At 36.4% G+C, this 17781-nt stretch overlaps 1 protein-coding gene across 3 annotated transcripts in view; it reads left to right on the top strand.

The window, feature by feature from the left end:
- Positions 1 to 17781, top strand: part of HELLS (helicase, lymphoid specific) — a 45826-nt gene that overhangs the window by 16671 nt on the left and 11374 nt on the right. For all 3 annotated transcript variants that reach the window (XM_041745516.1, XM_041745517.1, XM_041745515.1), the window contains 11 exons: positions 2042 to 2083; positions 6026 to 6250; positions 6784 to 6966; positions 7616 to 7759; positions 10986 to 11182; positions 11385 to 11481; positions 13229 to 13390; positions 14692 to 14831; positions 14914 to 15052; positions 16251 to 16334; positions 16420 to 16539. In XM_041745516.1, coding sequence (XP_041601450.1) covers positions 2042 to 2083; positions 6026 to 6250; positions 6784 to 6966; positions 7616 to 7759; positions 10986 to 11182; positions 11385 to 11481; positions 13229 to 13390; positions 14692 to 14831; positions 14914 to 15052; positions 16251 to 16334; positions 16420 to 16539 — 1533 coding nt within the window. The remainder of the gene's footprint in view (positions 1 to 2041; positions 2084 to 6025; positions 6251 to 6783; positions 6967 to 7615; positions 7760 to 10985; positions 11183 to 11384; positions 11482 to 13228; positions 13391 to 14691; positions 14832 to 14913; positions 15053 to 16250; positions 16335 to 16419; positions 16540 to 17781) is intronic.

The following is a 17781-nucleotide window of genomic DNA, read 5'->3' as shown; positions in this document are numbered from 1 at the left end:
CTGTTAATTTATCAGATATTGGTAGCATATCAGCTGTAGGCAGACTTTGTCCTAACATGCAGAAGATCAGTTGATCAAGAAAAGTAGACAGTGTCTTTCCTTAACTTCCATCCAGTGAGAAATCTATAGAAGTAAATAGTCCATTATAAATTGGATGCTGTCAAACCTATAAAAGGATTCTAAACTCAGACACTAGGTTCATAAAATTTTTATCTAGAAGGTGGCATCTGAATTGTGACTTGAGGGGAAAAGCAAAATCATCTAAAGGTTGGCGAGAGTTAATAGGGAAATAGTAAGATACAGGGAAGATAATAATGAGGTGTTCTAGGAAGAGAAAAGACTTCTTTGACAGACGTCCAGAGGTAGGAGAAATCCGGACAAGTTCAAAAAACTTAAAAATACATTTTTGTTTCCAGTTTGTATTGTAAATGAAAAGGTGGTGAAGAATGAAAACTATAGAGGTTAACAAGGTCAGGAGGTTATTTATTTATTTAAAAAGATTTTATTTATTCATTCATGAGAGACACAGAGAGAGGCAGAGACACAGGCAGAGGGAGAAGCAGGCATCATACAGAGAGACTGACGTGGGACTTGATCCAGGGTCCCCAGGATTATGCCCTGGGCTGCAGGCAGCGCCAAACCGCTGCGCCACTGGGGCTGCCCAAGGTCAGGAGTTTAGTTAAAGGGTTTAATTTTTAACAGTACTTCATAGATGGTATTATGTTTATCTTTTGATTCATTCACACTTTTTTTTTTTTTTTTTTTTTAATTATGAGAGACACAGAAAGGTAGAGACAGGCAGAGGGAGAAGCAAGCTCAATGCAGGGAGCCTGATGTAGGACTCGATCCTGGGACTCCAGGGTCAATCCCTGAGCCAAAGGCAGATGCTTAACTGCTAAGCCACCCAGGCGTCCCACACATTGTTTTTCAAAAACGGTGAGCTTAGCTAGTCATTTATTTTTGCTTAGTTTAAAAGACCACTCTCCTGTCAGTTCCTTGTATCCCTTCAGCCTTAGGGTATGAATATATATCTACAAATACTTTACATACAGACATGAAACACATGTAAGCATGTACATTATGTGTATGTCAGCCACTTAACTGATGTGTTCTATTATTCTATGTATCTTAAATTCAAGAAACTTTGAATATCTACCATTTCATCCCCTTTGTCCTCTGCATGTGCTATTCTCTGCTTGAAACATACCCTATCTTTAATGATTATGCCCTAATGATAACTTTTTCAGATAATTTGATACAATACTCACCTAATTCATCAAGTGGCACTCAGGTATTGCTTGTCTTCCTACCCTTAGGATTTATTAGGCACTTCAAAATCAGAGTACTTTTATTCGTGTTTTTAATTTATTTGTCTCTGCCTTTTGCTTTGCTCAAGATTGCAAACTCAGATGTCTGTCCACAGAGGCATAAAGTGGGCTAGAGTTGAGACTATAATACATTTGGAAGTGATTCCTTAAATACCAGGAATAGCCACAACTTAGACTCTAGAGCCGGGGTTAGAAAACCTTTTCTGTGAAGAGCTGGGTAGTTTTGGGTTTTGAATAGTTTAGTGGGTGACTACTCAAAGGTGAACTTTGCCGTTGTAGCCTGAGAGCAGTCATAGACAAATTAAGCAGATATGCTCAACTTTGTTCTACTTAAACTTTTATTTACAAAAACAGGCTGCCACCTGAAGTTGGTCTACAGGCTATAGTTTGCCAAACCCTGTAGTAGAGGATTACTGTTATGTGTGAATTTGGACTTAAGTCTCTTCAGATAAGCTTTGGCTTAAAAATTTAAAAAACCTGGAACATTTAGGAAATATCCCAATTTTTAAGTGTTACTAATTAATGCATAGTTTTATAAGACACTACAGCCTTAATTTTGCCTGAGGTCCACCAGTTTGAGTCCTCTGTATTTTAATTACCTTGAGTGCCTTATCCCCATTTCCTGGCATGAAGTTAGAATAAATGTTTATTTAGTAAATAAATGAATGAACTACATACATTGTTACTTTATTTCTGTTTTCTTGATGTTCTAGGAAATTTTGTCTGTGGCTAAAAAAAATAAAAAGGAGAATGAGGTAAGAGATTTATGAGAGATATTAAATGTAGGAGCCATGTTTGTTTCCCTGATTATTAGCTCCTTTAATCTCCAGGGTACATTTATTTCTTTTAAAGATTTTATTTGAGAGAGACAGTGTGTGCATGAGCCGAGGATCAAGGGGGTGGGAGAGGGTGAAGGAGAAGCAGATTCCCCACTGAGCAGAGACCCCAGACATGGGGCTCAGTCCCAGGACCCTGGGATCATGACCTGAACCCAAGGTGACTGAGTCACCCAGGCACCCTACTAGTGTACTTTTTTTTCTCGGCAGGTACTTTATTTCTTAACCTTAAAAATTTTACTTTTTATCCTTTCATATTTCTTCCTTATGTATCAACTTAAGGTGTCCTGTTGCATGTTTCTTAATGTGTAAATACTAGTTTATAGATCCTTGAGAGTTTAAGTGGTAATGCAAGTGCCTGTAACCATGTGCATTCCATATGTATATATTCCACAGCTTGTGGAAACTCTGAAAGATGCCTTAATCTTGTTTTTGACATTAAATATTGTCTTTGGATCTTTTTGGGAAGGCTTCTCACCCCACCCTCATTTTATGTGGAGAAGTTCCTTGTTACCTGAGTAATCACTATCCAAGTCCCTTTAGTTACAAGATTTCTTTGGGAAGCAGAAACAATTGTAACATGAAAATGTTCACCAGGGGATATAGCAATTAACTTACTTATCTAAGATTAATAATAGGCTTTTGGGAAAATTGATGACATGATTATAAAATGAGAGATACTCTGTTTACCCATCATAATTTTGACCAAAATTTACATCTTATATATAAGTGCATTGATATTTATTCTTTGTTCAGTATAAGAATTAGTTTATGATAATTAACAGATAATTATAACTCAACAATATTAAATGTAAATGAGATTAAGCATATTTTTTTAAAGATTTACTTATTAATGAGAGACAGAGAAAGAGGCAGAGACATAGGCAGAGGGAGAAGCAGACTCTCCAAGAGCCTGATGTGGGACTCTATCCCAGACCCTGGGATCACACTGAGTCAAAGGCAGACACTCAACTGCTGAGCCACCCAGGTGTCCCTAAGCATGTATTTTTAAAATATTCAGTTGTATTTTTTAAAGATAGACCTTCAATCTCATTTCCCGTGATTTGCTATGAAATTTTGACCATTTTATAAGTAAGTATAAGTAAATGTATACAATGTTTGTGTTAATTCTGATGAATTTTGATAAATATATACATCTGTGTAACTATCACCCAAATCAAGATTTAGAACATTTTCATATGGTAGAGGGATCCCTTGTATCCTTTGCCAGTCATTTCTCCTACCACCAAACCTAGAGGCAGCTGCTTTTTGACTTCTGTCACAGACCAGTTTTGCCCAATTTTTTTAACTTTTATTACAGACTAGTTCATACAAGTAAAATCTAAATATGTAGTCTTTTATTTCCTATTACTTTTTACTCAGCACAGTTGATATTCATTTATATTGTTGTTTATTACTAGTTTTTTTTTAAATTGCTGAGTAGAATCCCATTGAATGAATATTATAATTTCTTTATCCATTTTCTGGATAGGTATTTGGGTTGTTTCCAGTTTGTGACTTATGAATAAGATTTCCATGGTAATTTGTGTGCAAGTCAGTGTGGACATGCTTTCATGTTCTTGGTTGTATACCTAGGAATGGAATTGCTGGGTCATATCATAAATGTATGTTTAACTTTATAAGAAAATAAAGATCTTTTCTTGAACACAGCATTTCACTCTTTAACAGCAATATACAAAAGTTTCTGTTGATATTATTCCTAGCATTTCACTTAGTCTTTTATTTAGCCTTTTTACTGAATGTGAATGAATCTTGTATGGTTTTATTTTGTGTTTTCGTAATTACTAATGATGTAAAGCATATTTTCATCCTCTTAATGGCTGTGTGTTTTCTTTTATACAATTTATAGAAGTTTCTATTTTATTGTTGATATAGGAGTTCTTTATATAACGTATAGGTTCTTTTTTTGTTTTTTTCAAAGATTTTATTTATTAATGAGAGACACAGAGAGAGAGAGGCAGAGACATAGGCAGAGGCAGAAGCAGGCACCATCCAGGGAGCCCGATGTTGGACTCCGTCCCGGGACTCCGGGATCATGCCCTGAGCTGACGGCAAACACTCAGACGCTGAGCCACCCAGGTGTCCTGTATAGGATTTTTGTCAAGATTTATGTACAGTACTTTCTTTCAGTTTGTGGCTTGTCTACTCATTTTCTTTTTTTTTTTTTAATTTTTATTTATTTATTTACATAGAGAGAGAGAGAGAGGCAGAGACACAGGCAGAGGGAGAAGCAGGCTCCATGCACCGGGAGCCCGATGTGGGATTTGATTTGATCCCAGGTCTCCAGGATCGCGCCCTGGGCCAAAGGCAGGCGCTAAACCGCTGCGCCACCCAGGGATCCCTGTCTATTCATTTTCTTAATGGTATCTTCTAATAGGCAGAACTCTTAGGTGTTTGGTTTGTTTTTTTGTTTTTGTTTTGATAGAGTGTAAGTGAGAGAGCGTAGCAGTGAAAAGAGCAGAGGGAGAGGGAGAAGCATACTCCCTGCTAAGCAGGGAACCCCAAAGTGAGGCTTGATCCCAGGTCACCAGGAGTCACTTAACCCACTGAGCCACCCAGGCACCCCAGAACTTTCATTAAAGTTTTATAGTAGCTCAGTTTATCATTCCCCCACCCTGGCCTTTGGTGGTTAGAGCGTTTTTGTCTTTTATAATAAATTTTTGCCTATCATGAGGTTATCAATATTCTTTTTTTTTTTTTAAGATTTTATTTATTTATTTATGAGAGACACACACAGAGAGAGAGGCAGAGACACAGGCAGAGGGAGAAGCAGGCTCCATGCAGGGAGCCTGACGTGGGACTCGATCCTGGATCTCTAGGATCATACCCCGGGCTGCAGGTGGCGCCAAACCGCTGCGCCACCGGGGCTGCCCTCTATTTTCTTCTAAAAGCTTTACGGCTCTGGTTTTGATGTTTGGGATGCTCATCACTGATTACTTTTATGTATGGAATAGTGAAACTCAGGTTTGTAATTTTCCAGTTGAATATCTAGTGACATTATTTTTGGTATTTCTCATTTATAAGACTTTCCCATCTCAATTGACTCAATCCTCATGTTCACATTCTTAATATAGGGCTGTGGACATCGCTAACCAATAAAATCTGTCATTGGTCATAGGTTGGTAATGAGTCCCTGCAGATAAGTTGATACTCAAGTGTGATGTAGTGAGTTCTTAAACTTTACTTAATTTCCCCCTTTCCTACAGTGAAAGTAATTATCTAGATGGAAGTAAATGTTTCTGTTTCCTTGAAAGGAAAATTTTTTTCATTTCTGTTTTTTACAGACATTATTCATTATCTTTGCTTTCGGTGAAAGAACTTACTATTAAGAAAATAGTTTTTAATAAATTCTTTATTTTATTTTATTTTATTTTTAATTTTTATTTATTTATGATAGTCAGAGAGAGAGAGGCAGACACAGGCAGAGAGAGAAGCAGGCTCCATGCACCGGGAGCCCGACGTGGGATTCGATCCCGGGTCTCCAGGATCGCGCCCTGGGCCAAAGGCAGGCGCCAAACCGCTGCGCCACCCAGGGATCCCTAATAAATTCTTGAGTAGCTAATTTTAGAGGTTTGGATGGGAGGTAAAATTACAAAGGTCATTTCAATAGCGTGTGCCTGTAATCTGAAAGAGTTATTTTCAGATTTTTTTTTTCCAATGGCTTTACATTTGTGAGAGAATGGGGTTAACTGTCTCTTAGGTTTTCTTCCACAAATGGTTTTATTTCTCCATATTTGATTAATGGATTATAGGACTAGGTAAATTTTGATTAAGTTTTCTGATAAATAGAAGGTAACAGCATTATGTATCAAACTTCTAATTAAGCTTGTTTCTTTACAGAAAGAAAGCTCCTCTTCTAATCTCTGTGTAGAAGACCTTCAGAAAAACAAAGATTCAAATAGCATAATTAAAGATAGATTGTCTCAAGCAGTTAGGCAGAACACTAAATTCTTTTTTGACCCAGTTCGGAAATGTAATGGACAGCCAGTACCCTTTCAACAACCAAAACACTTCACAGGAGGAGTGATGCGATGGTACCAAGTGGAAGGCATGGAATGGCTTAGGGTAATGAATTCTTAATTTTAATACGAGATACTGGTTCATTTCTACATAATAACCTATTAATGTGCTGTAGCACAACTTGAGTTGTTCCAAGTTTCGTTTTTTTTTTTTTTTAAGATTTTATTTACTTATTTGACAGAGCACAAGCAGGGGGAGCTGCAGGCAGAGGGAGAGGGAGAAGTAGGCTCTCCGCGGAGCAGAGAGCCCAACATGGCACTTGATCCCAGGATCGGCATCATGACCTGAGCCAAAGACGGACACTTAACTGACTTAGCCACCCAGGCACCCCTCATGTTTCATTATTAAATGTGAAACTTTTGCGTGTAGATACTTTCTAATTTATCTACACTAAATTTTATTCAAGTCTGCCAGCACTTTTATGGCTTTGATAACCAACTTCCCACAATTGTTATTATAACAATGAATGTCAGTCTTACCATAATTGCCATCTTTGAGTAAAAAGAAGAAATAAACTATTGCGAATCCAACAGGTGTTTATATCAGAATTTAAATACATTGTGTATTATTTTGTCCAGATGCTTTGGGAAAATGGAATTAATGGCATTTTAGCAGATGAAATGGGATTGGGGAAGACAGTTCAATGCATTGCTACAATCGCATTGATGATTCAGAGAGGAGTACCTGGACCTTTTCTTGTATGTGGCCCTTTGTCTACACTTCCTAACTGGATGGCTGAATTCCAGAGGTTTACACCAGATGTAAGCTGTGTTTCCTTTTGTTGACTATATTATAGTTTCACATATTTTATTTTGTTGCCTCAATTGTAGAATTGTTACTATAATTATATGGTTTCTGCACTACAGAAACACTATATCTTGAGGATTTTTTTTTTTAAGTTTATTTAAGTAATCTGTACACTCAGGATGGGGCTTAAAGTCATGACCTCAAGATCAAGAGTTGCATGCTCCTCTGACTACGCCAACCAGGCACCTGTACTTGAGTTATTTTTCAAATTTTAGCAAAATCCACATTATGTGTATATGGAAGAATAGGTATTAGTAATCTCAAATATTTGCCAAATATATCCCTGGATCATTTTCAGTGCATTGGATAATTTCATTCACTTAAGACTGAACTTAAAGAGAAATTATTTCTCTTTCTATGGTGTTTTCCTTCCATTTATACGTATCATCTTAGCCATATCCTTGCCTTAAACCTGATTTGTTTTTATGGCTTGTTTTCTCTTACAGTAGTAGAATATTAAAGGGAATTGACTCATTTTGCTATAGACAGAGCTAAGATTAAATTATCTTTTTTTTCTCCTAAATGATTAATTGTATATTTTCCAAATTGTTGATATTTGCATTTTGTTCTAAAGTTTGTATAAATCAATATAAAATCTTTTAGATTCCTACTATGTTGTATCATGGGACCCAGCAGGAACGTCGAAAATTGGTAAAGAATATTCACAAGCGAAAAGGGACACTGCAGATTCATCCTGTGGTAATTACTTCGTTTGAAATAGCCATGAGAGACCGAAATGCATTACAGGTACGATTGGTTTCTATTAAACTCTTAGTAATCCATAAACCACATTTTTCTTAGTTCATAGCACTTTCTTACCATCCAGTAAGCATTTGTGTAATTTTTTTTTTCTGATGAAAGCAATAGATTGTGTTCTGCAGATTCTTCTAGAAACCATAAGTTTATATTAATAGATTGAGGAGAAGATTGTAGTCTCTAACAAGAATTTAAAAAGTTGATGGCACTTGACCTATAGCTATAATATCAGCTAGGCATAAATCTAATCTGAGTATGTTACAGATATATCTGACTTATGTTTTAAGTATGTAGAACTTGCCCATTTAATTTTAAGTAAGAATAGAATATATGAAGACAAATTATTTTTATACTACTTCTGGATATATGGCATACCTGTTTTTTGTGTGTGCCATAGCTACTTATTTATCAGTGCCCACATTACAAAATAGTTGGAAAGTTAACCTTTGCTCATTGCCTCTCTGTTGTTTTTTTTTTTTTTTTTCCCTGTTCATTTTTTGATATTTGCACTTTTCTATTACTGCTCCACCTATATCACATATAGGTTCTTTACTAATTTCTTTTTCTTTCCTCTGGTTGGTATATCAAATTTTACTTGTGTGCTAGTGGAAATTTGGAATATGAATTGCAATTATGCTATTTCATAGTAAAAGCAGTATACACTGCGTGTAGGAAAAAGCATACAGACTTCAAAGCAATTCTGAGAATGCTGCTGCTGTATTAAGTATTTTTATTAGTATATAGATATAATCGATACATTGTGTCTTGAAACTTCAGTTTTCTACTAAATAATATAACATGAAGATATAATTATTTTGACCTCCCTACCCCACCCATATTGGAACAGATAAACTTTCTTATCAATTCCATTTGCTAGTGGCTAGAATTTTTGTAATTCTCCCTTTCACTGAACTTAGGATATCATTTTTTTTTAGATGTTATTTATTTATTTATTTGACAGATATGAGAGAGCCTGAGAGCACAAGGAATGGCAGAGGTAGAGGGATAAGCAGACTTCCCCCTTAGCAGGGAACCTGATGTGGGGCTTAATCCCAGGACCCTGTGATCATGACCTGAGCCAAAGGCAGATACTTAACTGGCTGAGCCACCCATGTGCCCCTTAGGATATCATTTTAAGGATCTTTACTTTCAGGGTGCAGGGCTCCTATTTATTGCTGAGTGGCAACAGAAATATCTGTTAATAAATCATTTTTCAGAACCCTCACTGTTTCTGTTGCATTGGGTTTTCTCTTTGCATTCGTATATTCATTTATATTTGTTTCGCTTTTTTATGGTAGATGTGTTATAGTTGAGAGGTTTATTCAGGTTATTTGGTATTACCAGCAAAAGAAATCTCAAGTTGTTTTTCTTTTTAAAAAGTCAGTATTGGGGCAGCCCCGGTTGCACAGCGCTTTAGCGCTGCCTGCAGCTTGGGGTGTGATCCTGGAGACCCGGGAGCAGGTCCCACATCGGGCTCCCTGCATGGAGCCTGCTTCTCCCTCTGCCTGTGTCTCTGCCTCTCTGCCTGCCTCTCTCTCTCTCTGCCTCTGAATAAATAAAAAATAAAAGAACACAAGAAAGAAGTGTTGACGAGTATGTTTTCTACATACTTGTTAAAAAAATAAAAAATTAAAAGTCAGTATTATGTTAAAAAAAAAAGCTTTTTTGTTCTGCTTATAGCAGAACATTTATACGAAATTACTACATTTATAATGTAGTAAAGTGAAATGCAAAAAATGCCCCATTTCATACTCTTCCCCCAATTTGCCAATCCTATTCTCCGAGGATACTTACTTGAAGATGAACTTTATGCTTGCCTGATCAAGATAAAAGAGAAAGTACAGATAATAAAAATAAGATTTTTTTGTCATTTTTGCTTTTTCTACAGGATTTTTTTTTTTTCTCCTTTGATATTATAAAGCTCTGAATAAGATTGTGGTTTTGTTGTTTTTACTTTTTTTTTTTTTTTACCAGGTTTTGAAAAAAGAAATTAAAATAATTTTGGGCCGCCCAGGTGACTTAGCAGTTTAGTGCTGCCTTCAGCCCAGGGCCTGATTCTGGAGACCCAGGATTGAGTCCCGTGTTGGGCTCCCTGCATGGAGTCTGCTTCTCCCTCTGCCTGTGTTTCTGCCTTTCTCTCTCTCTCTCTCTCTCTCTCTCTCTCTCTCTCTGTCATGATAACTAAATAAAATCTTTTTTAAAAATTAAAATAATTTTTATGATATCTTAATGAAAATAGATGGGTGGCTTTCTGTGAGGATAGAAATTACAAAAACTGCCTCCAGATAAAAGGGAAATGCTAAACAAACCCAATAGTTATGTAAGAAATGGAGAACACCTTGAAAGTGTCAATTTCAGATGTAGGCCTCAAGAATGAAAATTCTCTTAATTTTTCAGAACATGTGGAACATTCTATAAATATATAAAAGTTTTTAGTTCTTTTTTAGGAATTTAGTATAACACTAATTAAAACCTGACAAAGCATTACACAGGGGAAACTCAGACTGCTGGTTTTGTTTTTTGTTTCATTGTTTTTAAGATCTATTTATTTTCTGAGAGAGAATGAGAAAGAGCACAAGTGGGAGGGATAGAGTAAGAAGGAAAAAGAATCCCAAACAGACTCCACACTTGAGTGCAAAAGTCAATGCGTGGCTCAGTCTCATGACCCTGAGATCACAATCTAAACCAATATCAAATTGGACACTTAACAAACTGCACTCCCGAGGCCAACTGAAGACTTGACCTCTTTGACTAAAAAATGTGAATTAAAACATTTTTAATAAATAAAAGTGAAATAAATAATCTAAAAGTAGATGGATATTAATTAGACATAGCCAACTGAGGTCTATGTTTTTTTTTAAGATTTTATTTATTTATTCATGAGAGATGCAAAGGGAGAAGCAGGCTCCACGCAGGGAGCCCGATATGAGACTCGATCCCGGGACTCCAGGATCGCGCCTCGGGCCAAAGGCAGGCGTTAAACCACTAAGCCACCCAGGGATCTCCTGAGGTCTATTTTAGAAACACAGGTATACATCAGTTTTAGGGAATTTATTTATCCTTTTAATAGATCAGAGGAAAATAAGATTATCTCAGTAGATACAGAAATGCCATTTGATAAAGTTAAACATCCATCCCTGGTTTTATTTTTAGAATTGTTTTTAGGAAAAATTGTGAGATCATCATTTTAAAGTTTTTCCCTAAATTCCTTTTCTAGCACTGCTATTGGAAATACTTAATAGTAGATGAAGGACACAGGATTAAAAACATGAAATGCCGTCTAATCAGGGAGTTAAAACGATTCAATGCAGATAACAAGCTTCTTTTGACTGGTACTCCCTTGCAAAACAATTTGTCAGAACTTTGGTCATTGCTAAACTTTTTGTTGCCAGATGTATTTGATGACTTGAAAAGGTAGGTAAGCCAATTATTTAACTATTTTCTATACCTCTTTCTAACCTACTCAAACCTGTGCTCTTAGTTAGAATTAACTCCTTTCTTCTAGGTAGTTGGATTAAAATGATAGCTTTTTGGCAAGTTCTATTGACATCAATTATATGTCAATATAATTGATTTATGTGATAGGTTAACTTGTAATCATTTTTTTCTCTTACAGCTTTGAATCTTGGTTTGATATCACTAGTCTTTCTGAAACTGCTGAAGATATTATTGCTAAAGAAAGAGAACAGAATGTATTGCATATGCTGCACCAGGTCATGACTTTGTCTTACTCTTCTTAATGTGGACTCCTAGAATAAAAAAGGAACCCCCTAGATTAATGAACCTCTCAGATTTACTTTCTCCCTTGCTTTTCCCCTACCCCCAGAAGTCATTTTATAACAGAGCTCAAAGTGCTTTTCAAAATTTTGTCCTTTTCATGTAGATGCCTTTTATCCCTGTGGTTATTCATAGGTTTATCAGCCAAAAAATGAGTGTTTTTTACCCAGTGTTTGCCAGTAATATTTGAGTAATTCACTTCCTTGCATGATCCATATTTTTTCCCTGCAGTCTTCACCCATCCTTCTTCTTGACTTTAATTTTTTTTTTTTTTTTATTATTTATGATAGTCACAGAGAGAGAGAGGCAGAGACACAGGCAGAGGGAGAAGCAGGCTCCATGCACCGGGAGCCTGACGTGGGATTTGATCCTGGGTTTCCAGGATCGCGCCCTGGGCCAAAGGCAGGCGCCAAACCGCTGCGCCACCCAGGGATCCCCTTCTTCTTGACTTTAGACAAACATAATCCAACAAAGATCTAGTCATTTTCATATGTGAGCCTAAAAACTTCTCAATTGTGCTTTGACAGTTGTATTCAAAATCCATTATAATTTTTTTCTTTAAAGTTTACATATTCATGATAAAAATGTGAAATAGTACAAAAATGGCAAGTAAAAATAAAATCCCAAATCATACTTTCCCTACCAAATCATTTGTATTTTTTTCCCTGATAATTGGTGTATTTGTTTCTGGGCTCCTATTTACAGATTTTTTTTTTCTTTCTTAAACTGCTAGTAATTCCTCTGTCACTGGTAAGGTCTCTCTGTGCTTGGCTCTATACCTGTGGAGTATTTAAGTACAAAGCCCTAAAATGGATTTTCTTTATGTAAGTCAGTTATCAATTTGTATTTCAAGGTAAGGTTATAAAGGATATACAATTAAAGAACTCTTGTTTCTGTGTTTATAAATGTGAAAATTACATGTCCTCACATAACAGTAAGATGAATAAAAGTAATTTTAAGCTTGAAGTTTAGAACTTCTAGTTTGTTGTATTTTGGAGCCCAACATGGGGCTTGAACTCAAGACCCTGAGATGAAGATCTGAGCTAAAATCAAAGTCGGATGCTTAAGCAGTTGAGCTACCCAGGCGCCCCTGAAGTTTAAGAACCCCTGGAAGGAAACTCATTTCTACATCCATTTCTACATTCACACATCCATATGTGTTAGGTTTTTTGTTTGTTTGTTTTTAAAGATTTTACTTATTCATAAGAGACTCACACACAGAGAGAGAGGCAGAGAAGCAGGCTCCATGCCGGGAACCCGTTGAAGGACCCGATCCCGGGACACCAGGATCACGCCCTGATTCGAAGGCAGGCACTCAACTGCTGAGTCACCCAGGCATCCTGGTGTGTTAGTTTTCTACTAGTCCAAAGCCTCACTTTAAATGCTGTGGGCTGTAACTTTAATCCTAAGAGGCATTAATGTCATCTTTCTACTTTCTCAAATATTCAAGATATATTAGAGTTTCTGAAAAATTGGTAAATTTTGAAATGTTTTGGATAAAAACTATGAGTTTGTCATGTGGTCTGGTCTGAAGAAATTTCAAGAAGATATTTTATCTCTCCTTTCAAAACTTAATAGTATTTATAAAGGAAAAAAGAGGACAAAGAGGTATGTGGAGAGAGTATTCCTTGAAAGCATAAGAATGCTTAACGTTCACATGTTTTATTTATGTTTAAATTTTAGATTCTAACACCTTTCTTACTGAGAAGACTAAAATCTGATGTTGCTCTTGAAGTTCCTCCTAAACGAGAAGTAGTTGTTTATGCACCACTTTCAAAGAAACAAGAGATCTTTTATACAGCCATTGTGAACCGTACAATTGCAAACATGTTTGGATGCAGTGAGGTAGAGTGTAGATTTGAAATAAACTATAAATAACAGTTGGCATTGGAAATTTCATGGTTGATTTTAATCTTAGTGCTTATCACCTCTTTTTAGGACTTGTAGAGGGTAACTAGTTCTAACTAGCATATAAAGCATAAGTTGAATAACAAAAAATTGTCACCTAGTAATTCTGTGATCCTACTAAAATTCAGTTGATGGCTCATGCATTAATTGCTTTATAGTTATCTGGAATGTTTGTTAAAATTTGTTATTGTGTCCTAGATTAACCCTGATCATGGTATTTGGGGATGGACTTGGAAATATATTTGAACAAGCACATAGTATATACTAAGAGTTTTCTCAGCTAGACCAGTCTCCCCTCCATGTACATAAGCCCTTTATAGGAAGTGATTGATCTCCAAAAAATTTAATAGAATACGTTATTTGAAAGAACAACCTTCTTTAGTCACCCACCATATTATAAAAGATTAAAGTGGAATATGATTATCTTATAACTAAAGTTTAGAAGACCTTTATTTTATTTTTTTAAGATTATATTTATTTATTCATGAGAGACACAGAGAGAGAGAGGCAGAGACGCAAGCAGAGGGAGAAGCAGGCTCCCTGCAAGGAGCCTGACATGGGACTCGATTCCGGGTCTCCAGGATCACAACCTGGACCGAAGGCGGCGGTAAACCGCTGAGCCACTGGGGCTGCCCTAGAAGACCTTTAAATTATGTTTAAATGTCTAGATTTTTTACTGTATGCCATGAACCTATTTCTTTTCAAAACATTAGTGGCTCTATACATTTCTGTTTTGTACAACTATTAAATTATCTTCCCCAATTTTTATTATAATTAAAGGGAGGATATGTCTTTTTAGCTACTAGAACTTTATAATCGTTACTTAATATGAGGAATTTCATTGCAGTGTTAAAGCCAAAGAAATACTCTCTAACGCAAATATGTGGAGTCCCTTAATTTAGCCCTAAGTTATTAAATTTCTTTATATAAGTTCAAAACAGTTACATCATCCTTAATTTTTTCCGTGGATATATGAAAGCATTTACTCTTAATTCTCTGATACTGTCGTAAGCATTAAAATAATTCGACTTCACATGACATTTGCAGTTGGCCAAAATTTATAGATCCTTGATTTTGTGCCTTTGGAAATCACTAAACTTGATGATGAAAGACCATTATTTTTTTCCTTATGCCTAAAAACATTTGCACATTAAAGAAATTACAACCCGCTTTGTATATGTTTAGAATTTAAGGGTATAGCTTCTTAAACATACATTCCTTTTTAAATTCACTTTTAGAAAGAAACCGTTGAGCTAAGTCCCACTGGACGACCAAGACGGCGAGCCAGAAAATCAATAAATTACAGCAAAATAGATGATTTCCCTAATGAATTGGAAAAATTGATCAGTCAAATGCAGCCAGAAGTAGACCGAGAAAGGTGTGAGTTTAAAATAAATTTAAGTATTCTTTAAACTGATCCTTTTTGTCTTTCTCACATTCATGGATTATGTTTTTGGTAGAGCTGTTGTGGAAACAAATATCCCTGTGGAATCTGAAGTTAATCTGAAACTGCAGAATATAATGATGCTCCTTCGTAAGTGTTGTAATCATCCATATTTGATTGAATACCCTATAGACCCAGTCACACAGGAGTTTAAGGTGAATACCATTTAATAGTGTACTGTTCTGATTTCTGTAATTCATTCTTCGTCTCTATCTTTACCACCTCCCTTTCTCCCTCACCTCAAATAAATTAATAAATCTTTAAAAAAAGAATAAACTTCGACATCTGTGCAGTAAGTTTAAACTTATAGTTCTCCTATTATAAAATAGCCTTTCAGGGGCACCTGGGTGGCTCAGTTGGTGAGGCATCTGCCTTTGGCTCATGTCCTCATCATGGCATCCTGGGATTGAGCCCAGTGCCAGGCTCTCTGCTTAGTGAGGAGTCTTCCTCTTCTCTCTCTGCTCTTCTGCCCCCACTCATGTTCTCTCTCTCTCAAATAAATAAATAAAATCTTTTTATTTTTTAGATTTTATTTATTTATTCATGAGAGACAGAGAGAGGCAGAGGGAGAAGCACACTCCCTATGAGGAGCCTGATGTGGGACTTGATCCTAGGACCCTGGGATCACGACCTGAGCGAAGACAGACATTCCACCACTGAGCCACCCACGTGGCCCAAATAAAATTTTTTTTAAAAATAAAGCATTTGGGAGAGGAGCGGGGAGGATAAATCAAGGGGGGACTTAATTTAATTGATTTCCATTTTTGTGAAGTCATTTATTTTTTTGAGAGAGTATGTGTGTGTAAACAGGAGAGGGGCAGAGGGAGAGAGAATCTTAAGCTGCCTCCATGCTCAGTGTGGAGCCCCATTTGGGGCTTGATCTCATGATTCTGAGATCATGACCTGAACTGAAATCAAGAGTTGGGTGCTTAACCGATTGAGCTATCCAGGTGCCCTCAATTTTAAATTCTAGAGTGTGTCTTTCCTTGAGAAAGAACTATCTTCTGATTTAAAAAGATCAAATAATAAGGTCAATTTTTCTTTAAGATTTTATTTATTCATGAAACACAGAGAGAGAGGCAGAGACACAGGCAAAGGGAGAAGCAGACTCCATGCAGGAAGCCTGATGTGTGGGACTCGATCCTAGAACCCTGGGATCACACCCTGAGTCAAAGGCAGACGCTAAACAGCTGAGCCACCCAGGCAGGCGTCCCTCAATTTTTTTTTTTTAATTTAAAGTTTAATGGGGACTTGTCATTGAAAATGAACTATTTACCTGGATTTTATTTTGATAAAAGACATTACTAGTAATTATTGTGACTGATTTTTCTGTTCTTTGCCTGCTTTTATAAGATTGATGAAGAATTGGTAACAAATTCTGGGAAATTCTTAATTTTGGATCGAATGCTGCCAGAACTAAAAGCCAGAGGTCACAAGGTGATACTTTTGATTGGATTTTCAGTTGCTTAATTACCTCTTATTAATTGATACAGATACATAAATTGATATATTTAAATTTCAGGTGCTGCTTTTTTCACAAATGACAAGAATGTTGGACATTTTGATGGATTATTGCCACTTCAGAAATTTCAACTTTAGCAGGCTTGATGGATCCATGTCTTATTCAGAGAGAGAAAAAAATGTAAGAGTGTTTACATCATACATACCAAATTCTCTTTTGTAACTGTCTTGATTTCTAATGTAATGTTCAGAGTAGACCCTCAAATTGGTAGACTAAACACCTTGTAGCAGGGTCAAAAATATAAGCATTTTTATTTAGTAATCCTTAATGTTTCTTAAATTATGTATATTTTCTGGTCCAACTTGACTTAATTTCCTACTTCACTACCACTGTAACTGTAAGGATATTGAGATAACCGGATCTTTTTTTCTCCTGAGTTTGGCTCTTACCTCTACTCCAACATTTCACTAGAAATTTAAATTCTATAGCAGTTGAAGAATTTTACAGGAACCAACTGTAAATCCACCGAGAACCTGCTGTTAGCTTATCCTATTCCTTTTTTTTTTTTTTTTTTTAATTTTTTTTTTTTTTAATTTTATTTATTTATGATAGTCATACAGAGAGAAAGAGAGAGAGGCAGAGACACAGGCAGAGGGAGAAGCAGGCTCCATGCGCCGGGAGCCCGACGTGGGATTCGATCCCGGGTCTCCAGGATCGCGCCCTGGGCCAAAGGCAGGCGCCAAACCGCTGCGCCACCCAGGGATCCCTATCCTATTCCTTTTTTGTCACATACATGTGATCAAGAATCAGTCCATTTCTGTATCTACTTAACATTTTATCTTTTGGGGGATATTTCAAAATAAATTACAGATGATACTTCTATTTCAGCATATTTTTTCTTTTTGGGTAAATTTTACATATCCTGAGGTGAATAAAGGAAAGTGTTTATTATCTGAGTTTTAATGAATGTATATATGTGTGACCCAAACTCCTATCAAGGTACAACAACTTAACATCAGCTCAGAAAGTTCTCTCAGGCAACCTACCTGCCTACCCCATCTCCTGGGAAACCACTTGGGGTTTTTGTTGTTGTTCGGTCCTTATTTCTTAAGAAAAGATGACCTAGGCTTTAAAAAAAAAAAAATAGTTTTATTAAATATTCTTCCTTAAACTTCCCTTGTGATGTGGGAGTTTTCTTTTTTAACAAAAATATCTTTTTATTTATATATTTGTTTGTTTGTTTGTTTATATTCATGAGAGACCCAAAGAGGCAGAGACACAGGCAGAGGGAGAAGCAGGTCCCATGCAAGGAGCCCGATGTGGGACTCAATCCCGGGTCTCCAGGATTAGAGTGAAAGAGAACATAAGCAGGGGGAGCCGAAGAGGGGTGGATAAGAATCAGGCTCCCTCTGCAGGGAGCCA

This window comes from Vulpes lagopus, chromosome 2 (assembly GCF_018345385.1).
Source record: "Vulpes lagopus strain Blue_001 chromosome 2, ASM1834538v1, whole genome shotgun sequence".
NCBI lineage: Eukaryota > Metazoa > Chordata > Mammalia > Carnivora > Canidae > Vulpes > Vulpes lagopus.
The sequence above is the reverse complement of the archived record's forward strand: the minus strand, read 5'-3'. Positions and strand labels throughout refer to the sequence as shown.